The sequence below is a fragment of the Vombatus ursinus genome, unplaced genomic scaffold (genome assembly GCF_900497805.2).
Source record: "Vombatus ursinus unplaced genomic scaffold, bare-nosed wombat genome assembly UNPS02005286.1, whole genome shotgun sequence".
NCBI classification, from domain to species: Eukaryota; Metazoa; Chordata; class Mammalia; order Diprotodontia; family Vombatidae; genus Vombatus; species Vombatus ursinus.
In genome coordinates this window covers 14,113,357-14,138,299 of record NW_020945064.1, presented here as the reverse complement: position 1 = coordinate 14,138,299, position 24,943 = coordinate 14,113,357, and the positions used below count along the sequence as shown (strand labels likewise).

General features: G+C 39.0%; 2 protein-coding genes across 3 annotated transcripts in view; one reads left to right on the top strand and one right to left on the bottom strand.

The window, feature by feature from the left end:
* Positions 1–1,089: 1,089 nt before the first annotated feature.
* HSDL1 (hydroxysteroid dehydrogenase like 1) overlaps positions 1,090–24,943 on the bottom strand; it is a 24,518-nt gene continuing 664 nt past the window's right edge. Inside the window, exons 2-5 of the mRNA XM_027847658.1 lie at positions 7,672–7,904; positions 5,674–6,119; positions 5,267–5,494; positions 1,090–2,584 (exon numbers count right to left, since the gene is read on the bottom strand). Of these exons, the coding sequence (XP_027703459.1) occupies positions 2,486–2,584; positions 5,267–5,494; positions 5,674–6,119; positions 7,672–7,891 (993 nt within the window). The 5' untranslated portion in view covers positions 7,892–7,904 and the 3' untranslated portion in view covers positions 1,090–2,485. The remainder of the gene's footprint in view (positions 2,585–5,266; positions 5,495–5,673; positions 6,120–7,671; positions 7,905–24,943) is intronic.
* DNAAF1 (dynein axonemal assembly factor 1) overlaps positions 10,621–24,943 on the top strand; it is a 53,793-nt gene continuing 39,470 nt past the window's right edge. The window contains exons 1-2 of one of the 2 annotated variants that reach the window (XM_027847653.1): positions 10,632–10,696; positions 21,090–21,162. In XM_027847653.1, coding sequence (XP_027703454.1) covers positions 21,123–21,162 — 40 coding nt within the window. In that variant the 5' untranslated portion in view covers positions 10,632–10,696; positions 21,090–21,122. Of the gene's footprint in view, positions 10,697–21,089; positions 21,163–24,943 lie in introns of both variants that reach the window. The other variant, XM_027847656.1, reaches the window with a different exon arrangement.

The window sequence follows — 24,943 nt, the reverse complement described above, 5'->3', positions numbered from 1 at the left end:
TGGGAGTGATAGAATGGACAACTTGCTGGAGAAGACCGGATAGAAGGGATCACTTGTGCACAGAGGGGTGCCTTGGTGAGGCTGAGGGCCACCTCTATCGTGAAGGAATGGAAATAAATAGTGGCAGAAGGCATCTGAGCGACATGAGATGAGGATGGAAGAGGAGGGAGCTCTTGGCAAATGGTCTTTTTTTATTTTTTATTTTAACTTAAATATGAGGCAAGGTTCTCAGCTGAGAGAGTAGAAGGAGGAGTCGTCATAGGACTTGAGAAGGGATTAAAAAATTTGGTAAAGTCAAGGGAGAGTGGGAGAGGCAAGGTAAAAGCCAAGGTTGTGAACCTGGGTGACTAGAAGAATGGTGGTATTCTCACCAAAAATAGGGAAGTTCTGAAGAGAGGTGGGTCCGAGGAAACTGCTTCATTTGTATTTGTATCCTGGGTTTCCAGCAGTTCTTGACTCATGACAGGCACTTAATTAAAATGTCTATCATTCATTCATTCCCTGATACCTATTAATATGATCAGGTCTCCATCCATCCTTAAAAATGCCTCACTTGACCCTCTTTCCTTATCTCTCCTCCCTTTCTTTTTTTTCTATTTTTTTTTTTAATTTTTAGGCAATTGGGGTTAAGTGACTTGCCCAGGGTCACACAGCTAGTGTCAAGTGTTTGGTCTGAGGCCGGATTTGAACTCAGGTCCTCCTGACTTCAGGGCCGGTGCGCTATCCACTGTGCCACCTAGCTGCCCCTCCCTCTTCCCTTTCTTAACCAACTTTCTAGAAAAAGTTGTATACATTTATATCTGCTTCTCATTGCTCAACCCCAATATCAAGATACTGTCCTCTCTTGGTTCTCTCCACCTGCCTATCTGATGATTTTTCTGTCTGCTGTACCTTCATCCTGCCTCCTACCTTGTATAACCCAAAGCTCTTCTCATCTCTCTCTATATTCTTTTTCGCTGATTTCATCAGTATCCATGGTTTCAGTTGTGGTGTGGGTGTGTGTGTGTGTGTGTGTACACACTTGATTGCATATTACTTCATGAGAAAAGAATTCCACAAAACTCATGATTTTTAAATAATTTTACCAGGCTTACGAATACTCAATATATATCTGCACTGGAGTCACAAAATGAAATGCAGAATTATCAATATGTAAATAATAACAATACCTTACATTTGTATAGAGTTTCACAGTTTTGACAGCACTGGATGGTTCTCACAAGAGTTTTCAAATAAGACACTATGATCTAAACCCAAAATATCACACACATTGTATTTCAGAACTAATCCTGCCTAAGCAGTTTAGTCATTTTTACTCCAACACAATTGTTCATTTTATTCATTACATTCATTGCACAAACTAAGATTATACTTCTAAATCTGTACTTATTTCATCAGATACAATACATAGTACATAATTACTCCACATTTTAACTACCTCAGCAAACAATTTTGTTTATACCAATAAATGCTACTGGAACTATCACATAGAAAATTATGAGATAATTTTCTTTCTAAAGGGCAAGATTTAAGTTAAAAAAAATAACACACACTGAAAATAAGTATATTATCCAAAAGAATTGTATAAATTAAAAAAAATGCTTGAAAAACTTCATAATGTATTTGCAGCTGTGGCAAAGGGTTAGCTCCAAAGAAGGTAAGAACTTAACAGAAAGTAATAACTTGGACTGCTAGACTATAGAGGGTCACAAAACTGGAGAGACTTTTCTTTTGGATTGGATTTAAATACTTTTTTAAATCCCATGAAGCTCCCACTTAAAGCCACTTTACATATATCTTTTAAAAGCTGACTTGCCCATTAGTTATAAAGTTGCTCATACAGATCTCACCATTTTCTAAATATGATCAACTTTCAAACTTGTCTAATACAAGTCTGTTCTTGGATGGAAAAGCATTTTCCTCAAAAGAGATTCAAACTACAAGATCTATGTAATACAATACACATAGGGAGTTGGATTTCTACAGCTACTAACACTAGCCATTTTTAGCTTCAAAATAGTTTTTTTAAACACATCTTTTCCAGTTATTTTTTTAGAAGAAAAATTATAATTCTTTGAAGGAAACACATGACCACTCTTAAAAGAAGAAGATTTAAAATGAAAAGACCCAACAAATCCAATTGTGAGTACATTTCCATTTCAGATCATCTTGGTTCATAGCACAACACTGACTCACTGACATAGTTTTTCCAGTAGCTTACATTAAAAAAAGGAATACCCAATTCCAGGCTTCCTAGATCAGTTCTCATCACATTCAATATTAACCCTGTGCCAACGCCTTCAGGCAGCTCCCCAATAGATTCTTTAAAAGTACCATGTCTGTTTTATCAATGATGCAACAATAAGGTGCCAGCAAAATAGTTAAGAGCAAATACACAATTAAAATGAAATGTTGTTCTTCCAATGCTCTGAATACTGTAGGTTCACATAATTTGGCAACACTTCCTAAGGTGATATATCCAGGTTCACAATCTATGGGATAAGGCCTCATGACGCAATGAATTGTTGATAATATTTGCTCCCCATGCCCAGAGCCACTCTGGCATATACTGCGCAAAAAGAAACTAAAAAAAAACAAAGGAGAAAAAGTTACTAACAATACTAGGAACCCCTCCCCCAAAATTACAGTTATCACTAAAGGTACCAATTAATAAGGCTTCAGAATATTCATCAATTCTTAACAGTCTAAAATACATACAATACTAATCATACAAAATACTGTAAAACAAAAATCATTTCCAGAAAATACTGACTCAATCCTGCAGTTCTATGCTCAATACTGATGGTCATCTAGGATCATCACTACCTAGAACCTGGAACATCAGGGGAATCTCACTTAATTGAAAAGTCCAATCCTTTATTAACATCCTACTTTGATGCCTCAATGTGGTATATTAATGACCCTGAGTTATCAAGTTTATGCCAACCCAGTATAAAAAGTGGCAGCTCTGAAGCTGAAGAGGCTTCTGGTATGAATCGACATTAGACTGTGTGTCTGTCTTCTTAGGAACAGCTCAGTTAGCTAAGTGCAGAAATACTCCTCACTGAAGATATGGCCATTATGTGATGGACTCTGGGGGCAAGAGCAACCCATGACACCAAATAAGGAAGTGGTCTGCAAATTTATTTTTGTCCCTAGTACAGTCTTCTTTGAACTACGAGGAAAGGAGGTACACTAAATGCTTATACCAGCACCACTACTTCAAAGTCAAAACACTGGCACATGCAAAGTTTCTCTTTAATAAGAGAGGCCATTTTTGCTGAATTCTTTACAAGGTCAAGACTTGACATGTTTTGAGTTTAGTACATATGCATAATAGGAAAGCTGTTTATTTTTCAAATATTACATTTACCATATTATATATGTAAGGTAATTAAAATTTATATTAAACAAAAATATTTATAAATTTTATCTTATCTGCATTGATAGAAATTCCAGGTTTTCATGGCACACCCTTTGAGAATCACAGGTATAGAGAAGTGGCCAACTACATGAGTAGAGAGCTTACTCACATGATGAAATCATGGATCCTCAAAAGTATTAAATACTAAAGTAAAAGGCTTAATATTCACCCCATCGATGAAAAACAGAATACACACATCTTCCTTTAAAATATCTGGGACCAAGTAGATGGAAATACATACAAGTTCAAAATTGAATAAACATCTCTCCATCCTGCTCTGCCAGCCTGTCCTAACTAAAGCGTGGTTTTGGCTTCAACTACTAATATATGGTGGCACCGTTTCCTAATTTTTATAATAATTAACCCTAGGAAAGGTATTTATTAACTTAATTTGTTTTTCAATCAACTCTACCTTAGAATGTGTTTGGTATCTTTTATTAAATGTCATAGATGGAAAGCTAGTAATGAGAAGGCTGCTCTTTTCCTGCCAAATTGGTAGCAGGTTCTGAGGCTAAAAATTAATAGCTACAATGGGTAAAATGAATGTTGTTTCCAAGTATGAGAAGAAATGCTTTCCAAACCAATATTAATAGTTCGACAGTATCAATGGTAATAATTCTTGCAGAGTCCCTTTCTATCTGCATTGCAGGCTAGAACCATTTCTCCACTTTTATCTGGACAGTTAACATAGCACACACAAAACCAGGCTGACACACTATAATGCTGAAGCCCTAAAAGTCAAATACAACCATGACTGATACATCTCTTCTAATTTTGCTTCTATTTAGAACATTATATCCACCATAAAAGCTAAAGATATTTGGGATGGAAGAAAGTTTTAAAGAACTTGGTGCCCTCTTTACCTAAAAGAACCCTGAAAGCATGGTACACTTGCACATACTTGTTTGAAAAAATCCAAGCCCATAATAAAACCATGCATGTTTCTTTCCCAATACTTAAATTATTTAAATTCCCAACTATTTCACTAGCCTATTTACAAAGATATCAAAAGATCTAAGTATTTTAAGCATGTTCCAATATGTAATTTTTCATTCTTTACCTTTTAAAAATGCCACAATACATTGTGCAATTTCATCATTAGGTGTAAAAGTCTTCAGAAATAAAGAAACATTTTGCAGGTTTACATTGCTCAGATGACCCTGTAAGCTCCAGTACCCACTTGTATAACCATTACCAGTTAGTGGTTACTAGATTTACCAGTTAGATGCTAATGAAGATATTTAGCAATTTTTACAATTAAGCTCCAATACTGCAAGAATCTGAGATGTCATCAATGTGAACTCCCTTTCCTGATGTAGATGACAATTCCTTTATAATTTACACATAGGCCTTAAGAGTCATTGTGTCTTTTAAAACTCATCACCTTGTGGACAAACCAGTGATGAGCCCCTGCAGACATGGATAGACTCTCCTTAAGATGACTGACATTCAGGCAGTCCATCACTAGGTTTATATTCAAAACATGTCCAGCTTTATAGGAACTACCTGGGTGTGCAATGCCCTGGCATAGTCTTTTGAGAAACAAAAGAGCACCTCTACACAACAATCTGGTATCAAATTAAGATGTATTTTCTGGTGTCATTTGCATTTATGTAAAGAAGTCCTTCTTATATCCATTTTAATTTTCAACAATTTTAATGCAAATATTACTGAAAGAGAAGTTTCCGTGACAACCAAAAACACTGAGGAAATCAATGTAAGAATCAAAACTTTCTGCTTCTCAACATTAGCCTTCACTTAAATTTTTAAAAAAATTAGGAATCATTCCAAAAAATTAAGGTTATGCTGACTTAGGTGAGATAAAGTTCCCAAAATTTTTACCTGAATTGAATGAAACCAGTACCCTGTGGTCCTTTTTGAGATTCCAAGAGTAGCAATTGCATGATGTGCATATACTTTTGGTGATGGCACCAACCAAGAACAGCCATGTAGAAAGCTACTGCACGCTTTCGCATTTGTAGCTACAGAGAATGGGATTAAGCTCTGCACAAAAATTCCTTTAGAAGCATATTCATATTGCAGTGCTCTGCTGAAGTGGTCTAAGTAAGCCTGTTTAAACAGAAAAAAAAAGAAAACATTAATTTCTCAGTTTTCATTAAGAGAAAAAATAGTAGTTAGAGTACTCACAGCTGCAGGCAGAAGGACAACACGGTTTTGCAATCCAATCAAATGATTACAGTATTTTTTTTTATGCTAGGGCTCTTTTCCCAACCCACAATAATCATCACCTTCGATGCCGAGTATGCAGTCATCTGGGGAGTGGGTTTGCAGCAGGAGCCGGAGGAGATGTTCACAATCGCACCCTTCCTCCTTGCCACCATCCCTGGCAATACTATATGGACCATCAAGCTGGCAGCTGCAATGTTTACATCAATAATGTCCCACAGTTTGTCCTCAGAGACTTGAGTAAAATACTGTGGGTAGGGATAAAACACTCCAACATTATTCACCAAGATACCAATGTCTCTGTCTTGCAGTGCTTCTCTAATAAGTAAGTAAATTCCGCGGCCATTGGAGAAGTCCGCAACTATAATCTCTGTTTCAACTTTGTAGGTCTCAGCTAAGGTCTTGGAAAGCTTGTGCAGCTTCTCTTCATTCTGGCTGATAAGGACAATGTTGAGACCTCGGCTTGCTAACTCTTCTGCATACGCTTTTCCAATACCATCTGTGGCACCTGTGTTAGAAATAGAAAAGGTAATACAGCATCTGAGTATCTTTATCTTGTGATATGCAGCATTTGGCCTTGGAACCATCAAACAAGGATATCAAAGACAATCATGTAGGAAAAAAGAGAGAATAAGACCTGAACTGTCTTATCTCACATGTTACCATAAAGTGATGATGTGCTAATAAAAAAAGGTGGGTCAATATGCTGAACAATAATGTTAAATGCTCACCTGGAACAAAATTATAAAATTTTGATAAAATTTATTTAAAGCTATTTAAACTGAATGTGTAATACTGAATATTTCTGTATTTTTTAATTTTTAAAAAAATCTTCAATTACATCCTCGAGGGGCAGCTAAGTGGAGGAGTGGATAGAGTTTCAGCCTTAGAGTCAGGAGGACCTGAGTTCAAATCCAGTCTCAGACACTTGACATTACTAACTGTGTGACCCTGGGCAAGTCACTGAACCCTGAGTGCCTCACCAAAAAAAAAAACAAAAAAAAAAACAAAAAAAAAAAACCAACCCTCATCCTTGAGTGTGTATTATCATAAGAAGGATCTTTCCCATGTTGTAACAAAGTGACTCTATGAGGGTATAACTCCCTAAATTCCAAATTTCATAAAGCTGAGGCAGTAGCCAATAACCATTTCAGAAAATGAAAGGAATCAGGATAAAAGAGGAAGAATTACATGAGAAGTAGCATGGTACCATGGGAAAGAGTACAAGACAAGGAAGGACCGAGGACATTGCCCCTCCCCTCATTACATTCTAGTTCTGGTTCTTCAGTCATCTGGCAGCTGGGTAACCCTTAGGTAAGTTTTTTTCCCTTCTCTGAGCTCAATGTTCTCAGCTGTAAAATGAGAATACCGGACAAGGTCATCTCCGAGGTCCTTTGCAGCTTTTATATTCCATGAAAATCTTTTAAAAATTTTTTCTTCTAAAAATGCAGTAGAGGGGGATATGTAAAAGAGAAAAATATGCATGTAAATATACATGACTTTTTAAATAGTATTTTCCCATTAAAGTACCCAAATGAGTTAAAAATAGCCTTCTAAATAAGATAAAGAAAAAGACCTGACTCTTGATTTCATTGGTCTAGGGCAGTGGTGTCAAACTTAAACAGAAACAGATTAAATTGACTTAGAAAACCACAAATCAATGTTATCTATATTGTACTGTATTTTAATTCATTTTGTTAAACATTTCCCAATTACATTTTAATCAATTTAATCCCAAGGCCACTTGGGAATGAGTTTGACACCTATGGTACAGAGAACTCCTAGGTAAGCAAATTCCCTTTACCAATTAGGTTGATCCCTTCTCTGCATCTTATGATTTCAAAGTTCCCTGGAAACCTGAAAGATTAAGCAATTTGCCCTGGGTTACACAGCCAACACAGTAGGTCAGAAACAGAACTTCAACTTATATTTTCCTGACTTTAAGGTCAGCTCTCAACCATTATGTCATACTTAAATAATACCTATTATTTAAAATTAGATATTAAATTGCTACTTGGATTTTAAATGAAAGTCAAAGTACTGATAATTTAGTTTCTTACCACTGACAACTGCCCATCTTCCGTACTGCTTAATGAGATCCGCTCTGCTCACCAATCTAGGAATGAAATGCAGTCTGATCAAGCTGTAAAAGTCACATATGATGGTGATGCTTTTTCTGGCAGTGTACCAGGCTCCGACCAAAGCTAAAGCTTCCATGTAGCAATTGCAAGACCGGGCAATTTCCCTGTATAAGAGGTAGAAACTGTCAACAGCAGCCATGGCTAACAGAACCCTGAAAAAGGAGAAAAAAGAAAAATGGCATCAATAAGAAGAGTACCTCTGTCTGATAAATTAACACCATATATGTTTCAAACTAGAAAGATATCTTCTGCTTCATGGGGAAAATGAGAATGTGATTCTTTGGCATGAAAGTAACAATGACTTTTTAAGATGTACCTAGCCCATTCAGCTAGTTCATTTAGGGTCTGATTGCTTCATAATTAGTCTTTTAAAAGTTTCTCCTTCCTCACAGGCAAAATCATTTAAAAAGTTACTTAAGACTGAAAGAGCAAAGCCTACTGCAGCACCCCTTCTCCCAAAAACAGTGAATGAAGGGATAAGGACCCTTGCTCTGGAGTTTGGCATGAGGAGGAGGAAAGGGGTGGTTACCCTCATTAGAAAAACTGTACAAACCCAGTGCAATTTTGATTTACTTGATGAAATGCATTATCGTCCTTTGACTAGGGAAGGCAATGTTATTACTGGAAATAATAACACTTAACATTGAATTTTTTGGCTTACAAAGACCCTTTCTCACAAGAGCTCTAGCAGAGCCATGGTACAACGGCTACTGACCCCATTTTGCAGAACAAACAGAAGAAAAGTTGACAAGATTGATCAAGGTCACCAAGTCTCCGAGCAAATATGTGGAACCTAGACCTCTCCTGACTTAAAATCTAGCCCCGTTTTCATTCCCACTCCTACTCCTCTTCCAAAAGTGGTACACTTGGAGCCAAAGGGCCTGAGTTTTAATCCCAGATCCACATCTACCTGTGTGATATGATGCAAGTCACTTAACCTCTTTGAGTTTCAAGCTCTCTACCTGTAAAATCAAAGGCAAGGCTAGGTGCTTTCTGAGGTCTCTTCAAGCTTTAAAACCTATGATCCACAATTCAATAGCCTCCAAAAGTACATCTGTAAATATATACTTGAACAGTCATCTAAAGAATTAATTTCAGAACAAAAGCGTAATTAAAATCATACTTAGAATTGAATACCTAATGGAATGATTATTTTCTCATAAAATTTTATACTGTCAGTTCCAGGTCACGTGAGAAACAAACTGGCAGACTAGACATTTTCTTCTATCTCCATCACCTCTCAAATCTCTCCAAAACAAATATGATGCTTCAAAGAAAAAGCAACTTCAGCTATTTCAATGCTCTAGGACACTCAAAATCCAAAACAAGGTAAAAAAAAAACAAAACAAAACTCTGCAAAGGCAGGAACTGACACTCACTGACCTGGCCTAAGCTCATTCAGCACCTCTCCTCCACCTCCCATGCTACAATAGCAGACTCAAGAACATGACACAGGCTTACAACAAAACCCACTCCTATTACATCCCCTCCATCTTTCCAGTGCCATGGAGACCTGAGCTCCAGATTATAGAAGTTTACTTGGGCCTTGACAGCCAACTTGGCCACAGCCCTTCAGAAGCAAAAGCCTGCTGGGGGCTGCAACCCGAAAGTACTAGTGCTGCAAAGTAATTAACTGCTGGTACCAGGGAGTGGCACAGGTCACCAGGACAGCACACTGTGCAAGTGGGAATGTATACAGCACTTTACCAAGCCTATGGGAAAGAGCACAACAACCAGCTAGGGCCAGTTCTAACCATCTAAAAGTTACTTGGGGCAGAGACCGAGGCTGGTGTACCATAAATTATAGAATTTGAGGAGAACATGGAACACAACACAGTGCTCCTGAATGGTTTAAAAGAGAATGAAAATCATGAGAGCAGAATTTATGTTCTACACAGCAAAAATAATGAGCAGAATCAAAAAACTGTAAGTTGCCATGGCAAGTCTCACCAAAGAAACAAAAGAAAGAACAACAGACTGGAAATGCAAAAACAAAAAGTAAAGGATAATCTAGAAGAGCAGAAGAAAAAACAATAACATTAAAAGAAAATATGTTCACTATGCAAGCAAAACATACTGATCTTGGGACAGCTAGGTGGTACAGTGGCTAGTGCTTCGGCCTTGGAGTCAGGAGGACCTGAGTTCAAATCTGAACTCAGACACTTGACACTTACTAGCTGTGTGACCCTGGGCAAGTCACTTAACCCCGACTGCCTCACCAAAAAGCAAACAACAACAATAAAACATACTGATCTTAAAGACAGTACTGTGCAGAGACAACCTAAGGATCACAGGTCTCCTAAAAGAATATGGTAAGACAAAAATTCTTAATACCACAATGCAGGAAATAATAGAAGAGAACTGCCCATAAGTTCTGAACACAGAAAATGAAATTCCAATTGAAAATATTCATATTATCTCCAGAAAAAAAATCCAAGGCTGCAATCTCCAAGACACCGAGTGGTTAAATTTAACAATTCAATTCAGAAACTACAAGTTTTAAGCAATCAGGAGAGAGACCTTCAATCACAAAGGAAAGGGCATTTGAATAAGGCCCAATTGAAAAAGGCTCAATCTGTGCCCAATAGAAAAAGGAGGAGGGAATGGAATAATGTGTTCCAAAGAGCAATGGAGCTCAGAATGCAGCCCAGAGTGACCATACAGGACAAATAAATGATGGATGTTTAATCATAAAGAAGAATTTGAAACACTCATAGCAAGAAAACCAGAACTGAAGAGATTATTTGCTTATTGAACACACACACACACACACACACACACACACACACACACACACACAGCAGGAGGAGTGAATAAATGGACATAGCAACAGCAACAGGGTCACAACATTCTAAGTGTACAAAAGGAGCCAGGTGAAGGTGAAAATCTAGTGAAGAGTCAGACAGGGCATTATGAAGAGAACCGAGTGACACCCTGCCTACAGGTGAATGCTTATTTTGTGGAACTACATTATAAGATGAGAGGGTATCTAAAAAGGGTGGGAAAGGGAGTAGGGGAATAGAGAGAGAATGTGATGCACCTGGGTCTTATCAAGGGCTAGCAGTGAGAGGAAGGAGAACTCTCTGGCCTCTGAAAGAGAAGAGTCTACAGGAAAGTGGGGGAAGAGGAGGAGGGAAAAATTTAAAAGGGGGGAAAAAAAGGAGGCCTTACTTTTGAATACTCCTATGGGTAAAGAGAGATGGTCTTTGAGGGAGATGAGGATTTTACTCTGGATGAGGCCTGGAAGATCTGGTGCTTGAAAAGTCTACTTGGGCAGGGGAGGCGGGGAAGGAGGGGAGAAGTTGGAACCTCTGGGGGAAACGGGCACCTGGAAGAATGGGAAGTTTTCCAGGCAAATGTCGGGGGAGGGGGGAAGGTCAACCAGAAAAGTTATAAATCAGTGGTAGGGGAGGGACTCTACATGGGGCAATGTCTTCTCTGATACTTACATTAATTGGCATTGTTTTGGGAATAAGACACAATGGAAAAGGGAAATCCATGGTGTAAGCCCTACAAGGCAGCGACAGAAAGTGCCTAGAAAGAAGAACCTAAATGGATACCCTGGACGGGTTGGTTGCATGAAGAACACAGAGAAAAGAGAGACCAGATGATACGGGTTATGAATCAGAGAATAAGGGTCTAGAGTACACAGAAAGAGAAAATGGATAATGAAGAGAGATAAATCCTTTCTGATAAGTGGTGCAAAAAAAAAAATGAAATTTTAAAAACTAATGAACAGGGCTAGCCAAAGGAGAGGAGAGGAAGAAAAAAGAGAAGGAAGAATATATATCCAGACAAAAGTAGGTGAGAAAAAGGAACTGATAAACAAAACCCTATAGAGAAAAGGGTAACAAATGAGAAGAGGGGATCAGGAGTGTTGGTGGGAACAGCGCCACCTTAAAAAAAGATTAAAATAAAGTAACTGAATGAACTAATACTGTGTTTACAGCAGGAGAGGGAAAAAAATCTCAATTAAAAAAATTATAGAGACAGATGGAAGAAAATAAAAACCTAATTCATAACTTTAAATGTGAATGAATTAAACAATCCAATAAAATGAAAAAGTGACAGATTAGATAAGAAAACAAAATCCTATGATCTGTTGCTTACAAGAAATATGTTTTAAAAAACAAAGACATACACAAAATAAAACTGAAAGTATGGGGGAAAAATTACTATTCATCAAGTAAATTCAAAAAAGCAGGAGTTACCATCATGCTATCAGATAAAGCAAAAACATTCAAAAAATAAAAAGGTTTGATAAACAAGGAAATTACATTATAGTGAAAGGAACCATAGACAAAGAACCAATTATCAGTAATAAACTTGTGAGTTCCACTACGTCCAAAGGGCTATAAAAACGTGCATACCCTTTGACCCAGCAATAGCACTTCTAGGGCTCTGTCCCAAAGAGATCATACAAATGGGAAAAGGACCCACATGTCCAAAAATATTTATAGCAGCTCTTTCTGTGGTGGCAAAGAATTGGAAATTGAGGGTATGCCCATCAATTGGGGAATGGCTGAACAAGTTGTGGTATATAAATGTAATGGAATATGCTATAAGAAATGATGATCAAGCAGACTTCAGAAAAACCTGGAAAGACTTGTATGGACTGATGCTGAGTGAAGTGAGCAGAACCAGGAGAACATCAGATACAGTAACAGCCACGTTGTGCAATGACTAACTTTGATAGACTTAGCTCTTCTCAGCAATGCAAGGATCTAACACATCTCCCAAAGTTTCATGATGGAAAATGCTATCCACATCCACAGAAAGAACTATGGAGTTTGAATGCAGATCAAAGCATACTATTTGCTCTTTTTTCCCTCTTCTGTTTTGTTTTGTTTCTTCTTTCTTATGGTTCCTCCAATTGGTTCTAATTCTCCTTTACCACATGACTAATGTGAAAATATGTTTAATAGGAATGTATATGTAGAGCCTATATCAGATTGCATGCTGTCTTGGGGAGGGAGGCAGAAAGGGAGAGAGGGAAAATTTAAAACTAAAAAGCTTAAAAAAATAAACTTATGAGTTCCAAATGTTTTACCATCCAAATTTATAAAGGAAACATTATCTGAGCTTCAAAAAACTCAGACAGACAAAGACAGTGACTCAACATTGACAGGAGACTTCAATATCCCTCTATCAGTTTTGGACAAGTCTAACAGAAAGATAAACAAAAGGAAAAATATGAAACTAAACAAGTCTCTGGAGAAGTGAGAGTTAAAAGACTTATTGGCATCTTCTAACTGGAACACAAAAGAATATATATTTCTTTTCATCGCATAAAAATTTTACAAAAATTGATTATGTACTAGGACACAGAGATATTGCAAACAAATGTAAAAAGACAGAAATAGTCAACACATCCTTTACAGACCATGATACAATAAGAATAGAAATCAGTTTGGGGACCACAAGCAAAAGACACATACTCCAAAGAGACTTAACAATGAAATCTTAAATAACGAGTAGGTCAAAAAACAAATCACAGAAACAATAACTATATAAGAGAAAATGATAATGATATAAAACAACATACCAAAATTTCTGGGATCCAGCTAAAGCAGTCCTCAAGGGGGAAATCATATCCTTACAATCATACATGAACAAAAATTTTTAAAAAAAGAGGATTAATGAACTGAATATGCATTTAAAGAAATCAGAAAATCAACCAAAAGAACCCTAAAATAAGCATAAAAGGAGATATTAAAATTAGAGAGAAAGTACATAAATTGGGAACAAAAAACATAGAAATGATAAACAAAACTAAAAACTGGTTCTTTGGAAAGACTAATAAAATTGAAAAATCCTTGGCTAATTTCATTAAAAAAGAGCAGAAAATCAGACCAATAAAGTAGCAAATGAGTAAAGTGAAACCACAGCAAAATCAGAAGAAATAAAAAGAATAATCAGAACATATTATACATACTTACATGCTAACAATACTGAGAATAGAGAGGAATACCTTTAAAAATATAAAATATCCAAACTACCAGAAGACCAGATAGAGATGTTAAATAACTTAATCTTGGAAAAAGAACTAGGTCTAGTTATATAGGATTACTAAACAGAAAAAAAAATTCCTAGTTCTTACGGATTCACAGCAGAATTCTACCAAACTTTTAAAGAACAGTCAGTACCCATACTTCACAAATTATTACCAACAACTGAGAAAGAAAACACCCCACAAGAATCCTTTTGTGAGATAAATATAATTCTAATACTGAAACCAGGGAAAGACAAAACATAGGAAGAAAACTATAGGACAATGACTCAAAAATGCTAAAATTCTATCAAACAGACTACAGCAATTTATTCAAATCATTAACCCAATTATCCAAATCATTAGGTGACAGAGGGAGTCTGGATGTGGCAATGGGGAGCAAGGAATAGTCTACCTTCCCTACCATGAGAATAGTGAGTCATGAGATATGAGCTAAAGTCAAGTCAACAAGCACGTCTTAAGCATCTACTATGTAGTGGGTAAGTAATTATGCTAAGTGCTGGAGATAGAAAGGGGAGAAAAAGAGTGCCTGCCCTCAAGAAGTTCACAATCTAATGGAGAGACTATATTCAAACAAGATATAGACATGATAAACTAGAGATAACTTCATAGGGAAAGCACTAGTATTAAGAGGAAACAGGAAAGGCTTACTTGCAGATGGTGATTTTAGCTGAGACTTGAAGGAAGCCAGAAAAACCAGAAGGCAGAGATAAGGAAGTAAAGAATTCCAGACAAGGAGTACAGCCTGTGATTTTGTATAGAGTGTTTTGTTCCAGGAACAGCAAGGAGGCCAGTATCTTGGCCAAAGAGTATACGGAGGTAAGGTGAGGAGTAAAATGTAAGAAGACTGGGAAGGTAGGAAAGAACAAGGATATGAAGGCCTTTAACATCAAAATTGAGGATTTAATATTTGATCCTGGAGGTTTTAAGGAGCCCCTGCAGTTTACTGAATGCAGGAGGTAGGTGACACTGTCAGACGTGAGCTTTAGGAAGACCAATTTGACTGCTGAGTGGAGAACGGACTGCAGTGGGGAGAGACTTGAGGCAAGAAGATTAATCAGAAGGCTACTTCAATAGTCGAGGCATGGTGACGAGAACCAACGCCAAGGTGGAAACAGTGTCATTGAAGAAAAGGGTACATAGATGAGAGATGGTGCAAAGATAGAATTGACAGAATTTGGCAACAGGTTGAATATACGAAGTGGACTACAGAGAGTTGAGGATTACACTTAGGTTGTCAGCCTCAGTGACTGGAAGGATGGTGGCACCCTTGACAGTAATAGGGAGGTTAAGAAGAAGAGTTTTCTCAATTAATGCCAAAAGAGGAAGAAAAGGTTTGGGATGAAAGAATATATGTTAATTTTAGAGTAGGCATTCCAGAGCTCGTAGTGGAAGGGTGGGTAAACTCACTGTAATGGAACTTTGGGCAAGGGAAGTTAAGGCTGAAGTAGATGAGAGTAAAGGCGTTTGTAGCTAGGGTTTGTACATATGCATCTAAGGGGTTCAGTATAAGCAAACAGGGTGAGTACAAGCAAAAGTATATTCAAAGGGCATAGATAGTCCAGGAATAAAATCAAAAGATCAGTTTTAGACAAACTAAACTTGAAATGACAAGCTGTCAAGGTGGAAATGTATAGCATGAATTTGAGGATGTGAAATTCAGAACAGGCAGTTGTTGGCAGTCAACTATGTAGACATTATAGGTGTTATAAAGACCCCAGACTCAATTCAGAATTCAGCCCAAGACTGGGCTGGCTGAATTCCTCGAGCTGGGCAATAACGAAATCACAGCTGTGGAGGGAGAGAAGAGATACCTTTATTGTCAATTCTCACAAGAACGGGGTGTGTAACACACACCCATGGAGAAGCAGAACAATTGATTATACAGGATTACTTAGCTTTAACCCCACCCTGTCCCACCCTCCCTTTCATCCATTGGTGAGGGGCAGACATGACATCCCTCTTCCTGAACTGCCCTTTACGTGTTACTCCTTAATATGTCTCTCCTCCCTCATCATGTGATGCATGTACGAAAATGAGGGCTGTCTCCTCCCATGGGGTGTGTAAGTTAATATGCATGAAGCTAATTAAGCATGTGTGTCAGTGAAAAGTCAGTGACCATCCCTTGACCCTGACCAGCTTAAGCCAGTTTCAGCCTGGGCCCCCTTCAAGAGGAACTTAAAGAATTCTTCCGGCTCTATGATTGGATAGGGTTGTTCTGCCCTCCCTTTCATCCTGTTTTACACATTTCTGCATGTCCTATGTTCCTATCGAATGTGTGGGAACCAAACTGTTAGCATTTCTCACATGGGCAAAGGCATGGTTTGTTGATTCATTTAAATTATTTTATGAGGCCCTGATCTACATGATGCTATCAATGAAATTTGTAAAGAGAAGGTTAGAGTGAGAAAAACACAGGAATGGGATGAGATATGTTGGGAGAGAGTACATCTTTTAGTAGGGGAAAGATGGATTATCCTAAGCAGCAGGAAGATCAGAATCATGTGCCACTGAAGCAAAGAAAAGAGTTTCTTGAAAGAGGGGCTGGTTAAGTTTGAATGTTTCAAAAAGATAAAAACTAGTAACAACTAAGAAAAGAAGTTGGTGTGCAAGACATAACTGGGTGACTTTAAAAGGCAGTTTTAGTTACAGTGTGGGAGACAGAAGCCAAATTCCATAGTGTTCCTGAAATAAATTGGAGATGGTATAAAGTAAGTTTCACAGCACCCCTCCCCACTCCCCAAGTTTGGCAATTAAGAGAAGCTATTGAAATCAAGGGAAGATGTCTTAAGATAGGAAAGACCCGTGTATATTTGTAGATAATGGTGTAATACTGTTACAATAATCAGTTCACTTTAGTGTTAGGGACAATATAATGGCCCCAAAGGTCCTTGAGGTACTCTCCTCTTTGGCTTCAGGGAATTATTTTATTTTATTTTATTTTATTTTAAGGTTCAGAAAGGACTTTTAAAAAAAATTTTTAATTAATTTACTTTGATTTATCAACAATCACTTCCATATGCTTTTAAGTTTAAAATTTTTCTCCCTGTCCCTCCCCACCACCCTCCCCAAGACGGCACACAATCTGATACAGGCTATACATATACATTCCTATTAAACATATTTTCACATTAGTGATGTTGTAAGTAAGAATTAGAACCAACAGGAGGAACCACCAGAAACAGGAAACAAAACAGAAGAAAAAAATAGCAAATAGTATGCTTCAATCTGCATTCAAACTCCATAGTTCTTTCTTCTTTATGGATAACATTTTCCATCACAAGGCCTTTGGAGATGTCTTAGATCCTTGTATTGTGGAGAAGGGTTAAGTCTATCAAAGTTAGTCATCGCACAATGTGGCTGTTACTGTGTACGACATTCTCCTGGGTCTGCTCACTTCACTCAGCATGAGACCATACAAGTCTTTCCAGGTTTTCCTGAAGTCAGCCTGTTCATCATTTCTTATAGCACAATAGTATTCCATTACATTCACATACCACAACTTGTTCAGCCATTCCCCAATTGATGGGCATCCCTTCAATTTCCAATTCTTTGCCACCACAGAAAGAGCTGCTACAAATATTTTTGGACATGTGGGTCCTTTTCCCATTTGTATGATCTCTTTGGGATATAGCCCTAGAAGTGCTATTGCTGGGTCAAAGGGTATGCACATTTTTATAGCCCTTTGGGCATAGTTCCAAATTGTTCTTCAAAATTTCACAACTCCACCAACAATCCATTAGTGTTCCAATTTTCCCACATCTTCTCCAACATTTATCATTTTCCTGTTGTGTCATCTTGGCCAATCTGATAGGTGTGATGTGGTACCTCAGAGTTGTTTTGATTTGCATTTCTCTAATCAAGAGAGATTTAGAGCATTTTTTCATATGACTATAGATGGCTTTAATTTCTTCATCTGAGAATTGCCTGTTCATATCTTTTGACCATTTATCAACTGGGGAATGACTTGTATTCTTATAAATTTGACTTAATTCTCTATATATTTTAGAAATGAGGCCCTTATCAGAGAGACTGGTTGCAAAAATTCTTTCCCAATTTTCTATTTTCCTTCTAATCTTGGTTGCATTGGCTTTGTTTGTGCAAAAACTTCTCCCTCTCTCAGTTTGCTTACAGTATTAAGTCTTTATATCTAAATCATGAACCCATTTTGACTTTATTTTGGTATATGGTGTGAGATTTTGATCTATGCCTAGTTTCTGCCATATTCTTTTCCAGTTTTCCCAGCAGTTTTTGTCAAAGAGTGGGTTCTTATCCCAGAAGCTGGGGTCTTTGGGTTTATCAAATAATAGATTACTACAATCATTGACTACTGTGTCTTGCATAATTAACCTATTCCACTGATTTACCACTCTATTTCTTAGCCAGTACCAAGCAGTTTTGATGATTGCTGCTTTATAATACAATTTAAGATCTGGAACGGCTAGGCCACCTTCCTCCGGCATTTCTTTTCATTAGTTCCCTTGATATTCTGGATCTTTTGTTCTTCCAGATGAATCTTGTTATTATTTTTTCTAACTCTATAAAATAATTTTTTGGTAGTTTGATTGGTATGGCACTGAATAAGTAAATTAGCTTAGGTAGAATCGTCATTTTTATTATATTAGCTTGGCCTACCCACGAGCAACTGATGTTTTTCCAATTATTTAGATCTCACTCATTTGTGTGCAAAGTGTCTTGTAATTATGTTCATATAGTTCCTGGGGTTGTTTCGGGATGTAGACTCCCAAATATTTTTCGGGGAATTATTTTAGATGAACAACTATAAGTTTAATCACAGTTGCTCCTAGTAAAGAAGGTTCCTAACATTTAGGCAAAGATTGGGCACTCTCCCTAAATTTACACTTAAATCTACCTCTCATTAATCTCTGACCTCTTCATGGTTGCATCAAAAAAAATTTACTGTAACCATTTGGGTAATGAAACAGCACATTATACTACAGTATCTGTAGACAGACAGCAACTTGGAGGGAGTTTCCCTGTGAGTCCTCTTGGCCCGGGTCTTCTATTCTGAAATGTCTGCAGAGCCAATTGCCTTCTCTGTCTCTCTTCCATGACACAGCTCATTTCTACCTTTGCTCTTCAGTAGTGTGCTGCAATTGCTCAAACTTTCCAATTCCAGCTAACTCAATGCTTTTAATACATGACTCAGAGAATGCTGAAAAAAATCCTAGTCCAGACTTCTTGTCTAGTTTCATTTCACTTCATTAAATGTCTTTCACATACTTCATCTAAGGTCTATGAGAGAGACTCATTAATTGGTCATCTTATCATTTATTTTAAGTGGTTCAAATCCAGCCTAAGTGTGAAGAAAGGATAATAGATGAAAGCCCTGGGAGATGAAGAGACAGAATGAAGAACTGGGGGGGTGGGGGGGGCAGCGTATCCTTGGAGAGGAGGAAGAACACTTCTTTCTCCAAGAAAGGAGGCTGTGGAGAAAAAAGTGAAGATAAATTAAATTTTTGAGGTGGTGAGGTTGATGTGGCTGAATTATGTGATCCTTCAAAGCCACAGGAAGTCTGATTTTCACAGAATTATAGAAATCTACAACTGGAAGGGATTTAGTCTCTCATTTGATAGATAAGGAAGCTTTCCTAATCTATTAAAGAATAGTTGGCTATGCAAAGTAGCCAGACAATCTTCATCATGTTTGAAGGATACCAGATTCAACCCACACCAGTACTGAGTCTCCTCTACAACAACCCCAATCACTGGTCATTTAGCCTTTGATTGAAGAACTCCAGGAAGGGTGACACTACTTCCTAAGACAGTCTATTCAGCTTGGATAACTTTAATTGCCTTGAAGTTTTTCTTACTTCAGAAAAAATCTGCCTCAAGAGCTAACTTCTACCTAGTGCTCCTGGTTCTTCCCTCTGGTGCTAAACAGATCAAGTCAAATCTCTCTCTAAATACATGAAAACAGCTATCACAGCCCTCAGGTCTTCTTCAGGCTAAACAAGTCTAGATCCTTCAGCTAGTAAGTATCAAGTGTCTGAGGCTGGATTTGAAATCAGGTCCTCTTGACTCCAAGGTCAGAGCTCTATTCACTATGCCACCTAGCTGCCCCATCATCCCCATCATTGGAAAGTAATGTCAGACAGTTAAATGCATAAATACATTTGCATAAATGAAGATTTGCTCAAGGTCACATAGCTAGTATGTGGCTGAATCTGAACTCAGATCTTCCTGACTCCAGATCCAGTTCTTCTACAGTACCACCTAGCAGCCTACAGAACTCAACTACCACGTGTAATAAAGTTTCTGTGAAAAAACGTGTTCGGACTGCCAGCTAGAAATAACCTAACAATCAGTGTTGAGTGGATCTATGAACTGAGTCAAATGCTAGGGAAAACAATTTCAAATTATGTGCGAAAAATTATGAAACTGTTCATATCCCTTGACCATTAATGACTCTCTCATGTACTCCCAAGAGTAAACAGCAGACACAAAGGGCATTTTAAGATTTCCAAAGTGCTTTACATAAAGTATCTCATTTGTCCCTCAAAACCTCCCTGTGAGGTAGATATTAGAGGCTTCTTACACCTCTTTCCTTCACTGAGGAAACTGGAGCTGAAAGAGGATAGGACTTGTGTAGGATCCTACAGCTCAAGACCCCAAGTGGGCTCAGCCTTAGCTCTCACCTAATTCCAGTGAGGTTCCCTATCAAAGCTAAGCCTTTCATACAGCAGCATATGAAGAGAAATTAAAACTTGGTCTTAATCAAAAGGAAACAACCATTATGTCTAAATCCTGGACCAACACATACTTTCTACTAGGATAAAAGACAGACTCCTTGCCCATAGGTGACACAGCAAGCATTGTTTTAGTTCACTGTATTTCTTTGCAAAGATAGTGTAGTAACTCAGCATTATTTAAAATAGTAAAAGAGCAAGAGAAAATCGTGGTCACTAATGCAATATAGTTGCATTAAACTGGTAAGTAGCGCAATTTTTTTGCATTTTAGTCTATGTTATGAAAATAATAGCAAACAGCCAAATAATTTACAGAAGATGAAAGAAATTATTAATACCAAACCAGGCATGATGAATAAAAAGGTTTTGTTTTTTTTTTAAAAAAAAAAACCTTATGATTTAATAGAATTGAACTTAGTAGAATTTAGAGATGCTGTCCAGGCCCCTCATTTTACAGATGAGTAATCTAAAGACCAGCAAGAGAAAAGAAATGATTTGCCAAAGATCATACAACTAGTTAGTAGCAGAACTTAGTTACAAGAATCCAGGAATCTTAACTATGAGTTCACTGGTCTTTCTATCACACTCTTCATAGATTATTTTTTTTTCTCTTACAGAGAGCAATACAGAACTATATTTCATCAAGTTATATGAATAGAGAAAATGTAAGGATCATGACAAAGTCTACAGGTAGGAAAGCCAAATTTCCTAGAATCCCATTACTCCCAGCTTGTTTTTTACCTGATTATCTCTCAGCTAAGCAAGGTATAAAGTCAATGCAAAATCATGTGGGATAAAATTCTGGAGGAAGAATCACTGAACAAATTTATTGCACCAAAAGAAGTGAAAAAAGGGGCAGCTAGGTGGTGCCATGGTTAGAGCACCGGCCCTGAAGTCAGGAGGACCTGAGTTCAAATCCGGCCTCAGACCAAACACTTGACACTTACTAGCTGTATGATCCTGAGCAAGTCACTTAACCCCAATTGCCTCACTTAAAAAAAAAAAAAAGTGAAAAAAAATTGAATAGCAAAGAGGCCAAGAAGGAAAAGGGAAGTAAACAATGACTATTTTCAAAAACTTTTTAACACTTGTATTAAACTGAAGAAATCTGGAAATGAACTGATGGCCCCATCCTTCAAACTCCTCACTTACAAGAGAACAAAAGGAAAAAAGGGGCCTTATCTTAATTAACCCAATAAAAAATTATTAGAGAGTAAAGAATTAAAGGAAAGAAAAATTGTAAATATAATAATATTTCTTAGAATCTTTAAATAACTAGAACCCTCAACTGCATTCAAAATAGTGAGCTCTCAATGTACTTGAATGGATGTGAAAGGGTAACTCCCAGGGTTGAAAAATAAAATAAATAATAAACCAGGAAAAGGAGGTAAGGCAGTCATAGCAAGAAAAAGGAGCAAGTTAAGCGCTTCACCATATCCACACTAGAAGAATGCCTCACTCAGTCTGCAAGGAGGGGAACTAACAGCTCCCCAGGAAGCCCATTCCACTTTGGGCAGCTGCCAATGTTACTGTATCCTGACATCAAACCTAAATGTTCCTCTTTATAACTTCAATCTGCTGCTCCCGGTTCTGACCTCTTGGGCCAAGCACAACAAATCTACTCCCACCCCCTCCACGTGCCAGCCCTCAAATAACTGAACACAGCGATCTCGGCTCCCCTAATCTTCTCTTCTCCAGGCTTAACATGCCCATTTCCTCCTCTGCTATGACATGAACTTAAGACATGAACATCAAGCTGACTGCTCTCCTCTGCATACTCTACAACCTATCAGAGTCCTTCTTAAATTGAGGTACCCAGAATAAAACAATATACTCCAGAAGAGGCCTGACACATACCTTATCTCCCCAACTAGACTAAAAGTTCCTTCTGGCCAAGGGACCATGTCTTTTATTTCTTTTGTTGGTCCCCTTATCACCTAGCACAGCACTCTCTGTACATGATAAGTCAATAAATACATTCAGTGAATAAGCTTAAATATTACACAATGAGGAATGCTGCAAGAAGGTCCTAATCATTTAAGTCATTTCTCCAACCTTTGAGTGAGGACAAACTTACAATACTGAAGAAAAAAAAAGTCCTTGGTATATCCTGGCTTACTGAGGTTTCTTCATTTCCCTTTGCCAAATTTTGATGTATCAGTGACTGGGGAAGGTTGAGAAACAATGGCTTATTTATCTAGTGGAAAGAGTAACAAGATCAGAGGTGTGAGACCTGGATTCTGGTCTTAGAGCAGGCACCCACAAAATCTTTGAGGTAAGTCATTTATTTCTCTAGTTTTCTCTATGCGTGAAATTGAATTAAAATAGTAACAGTACTTTTCCTATCCAAAAGTCATGTTGTGAAAACAAATGAGGTAATATATACTATATATGAATATGTCTAATTAGGAAAGGTGCTACAATTCAAAGTATTTATCTTCATTAAGCCTGCTTGAAACATTTGAGATCATACTGAAACTTATTTGCAAGATCTTACAAATTCTTAATCTAAGAAACGCTACCCTGGTGCATTAGCATCCTTCCATCTTTTTATTCTTAAAAGCCATTTTTAAACTATAAAACACTCAATATAAAAGTTTTTTTTTAACTAAGTAAATAAAAAGTTTACAAAGATGAGCCAAGGAAGTTGAAGCTCACCAACCTCCAAAAGTGGAGACCAGAGCCTCTGGGATTAGTACAGACAGCCTGATCGACAAAGCTAGTTTCTGGGATGGAGTGAACTCCTGATGGTGGGGAGAGAACAGGGTAGAGAGGGATGGGGATCAGAAGGGATAAGACTGAACTTGAAGGAAAAAAGGGATGGTGACTGCCTGAGGGTTTCTGAGGGAGGGATGTACTCACTGCGGCTGGGCCAGTCAGGCTTTAGAAAGGCCCTAATGGAAAGATGGGAACAGGATAGGGTCAGCTTGAGGCCTAGCTTGAGGAGTTGCTAAGATGGATGATATGGCCAGGGTTTGTTTGACTAGGGAAGAGATGGGGCCTCTATTCAAGGAGCTAAAATCAGGATGGGGCTGGGTAGAAACTAAATGAAGAATGGATAGGACTGGTGGAGACACTGAAAAAGAGAGAAAGGAACAGGACAGGAAAGTCACAGAGAGGAATGGTAGAGATTTCTGAGGAAGGGATTGGGACTTGATTTGGATGGAAGGCACGGAGAAGGATCTATGGAGGGATCAGGAGGAAAGATAAGGATCTAAAGGAGTTCAGGACAGGATGGTGCCTGATCAAGGGAACAGTGGCCATGAGGGACAAATGGGCCTGGGACCTGGGAGAAACTGTCAGATTGTTAGGGGTGGAGGATGCAGAGGGAGAAACGGGTCTGAGGGAGAGGATGGAGCTAAAATCTGGAGAGAGGAGGGAAGAATTCAGGAAAGAAGGAAAGCACTGGAAGGGATGGAGTCAGATTTTGGAGATGAGACCCTGTGAGAACGAGAGGGTTGAGTTCTGGGAGGGACCGAGTCTGGATATGAAAGGATGGGACCTTAGAGACGGATGGGGCTTGGACTTGAAGTGAAGGGAGAAGCAGGGAAAGGCATGAAGGTAAGGGACTAGGCCTTGAAGGGCTCTCATGCAGGACTGGGAGGGGAGGGCTCAGGTAGGGACAGGGCTTGGGAGGAGGGAGGGGGGGAGGAATGGCATTGGGGGAGGAGCTCAGGGAGGGATGGGGGAGGGGGCAGATCAATAGGGAATAAGGCTGGGACCGGGAGATTCTACAGGGGACGAAGCCTAGAGGGGGCATGGGAGGGGGGGCTGGGGCTAGGTGGGGACAGGCCCTAGAGAGGATGAGGCCGGAGGGGGAAAGGGCCCAGGTGGAGATGAGGACGGAACCCAGGGGAGAGGAGGGCTCTGGAGATGAGGCTGAGGAATGGAGAAGGGAGGACTCGGGAGGGGTTGGAGGGGCTCAGGAAAGGGTAGGGGTATGCTCAGACAAGGATGGGGCTGGTACTTGGTGCGGGCGAAGACTCAGGAGGAGATGGAGGGGCCGTGGGATGCCCTCAGGCCGGGAGATCAGGGGGATTGGGAGTGGGGGGAGAGGATGGGGGGATGCTCAGACAGGGATTGGGCTGGAAAGGGGATGGGGGAAGGTAGAGGGCTCAGGAGAAGCTGGGGGACGCCCTCAGGCCAGGAGCTCAGGAGAGAATGGGGGAGGGGCTGGGGGAAGGGATGCTTAGACTGGGATGGGGCCGGGCCGGGGGGGGGGCGCGGCACCCCCCCAGGGGGGGGGCCGGGGGGGGGGGGGAGGGGGATTCTCAGACCAGGATGGGGCCGAGACTGGAGGGAAGGTTCAGTAAAGGAGCGGGGCTCAGGAGAGAATGGGGGAGGGGAGGAGGAGGGCGGGGACCAGAGGAAGGCTCGGCAGAGGATGGAGGGAGCTGGGGAGGGGGCGCCCTCAGACCAGGAGCTGGGGGGGGTGGAGAGGGGGATTGGAGGTAGGGGATCGGGGGGGGGG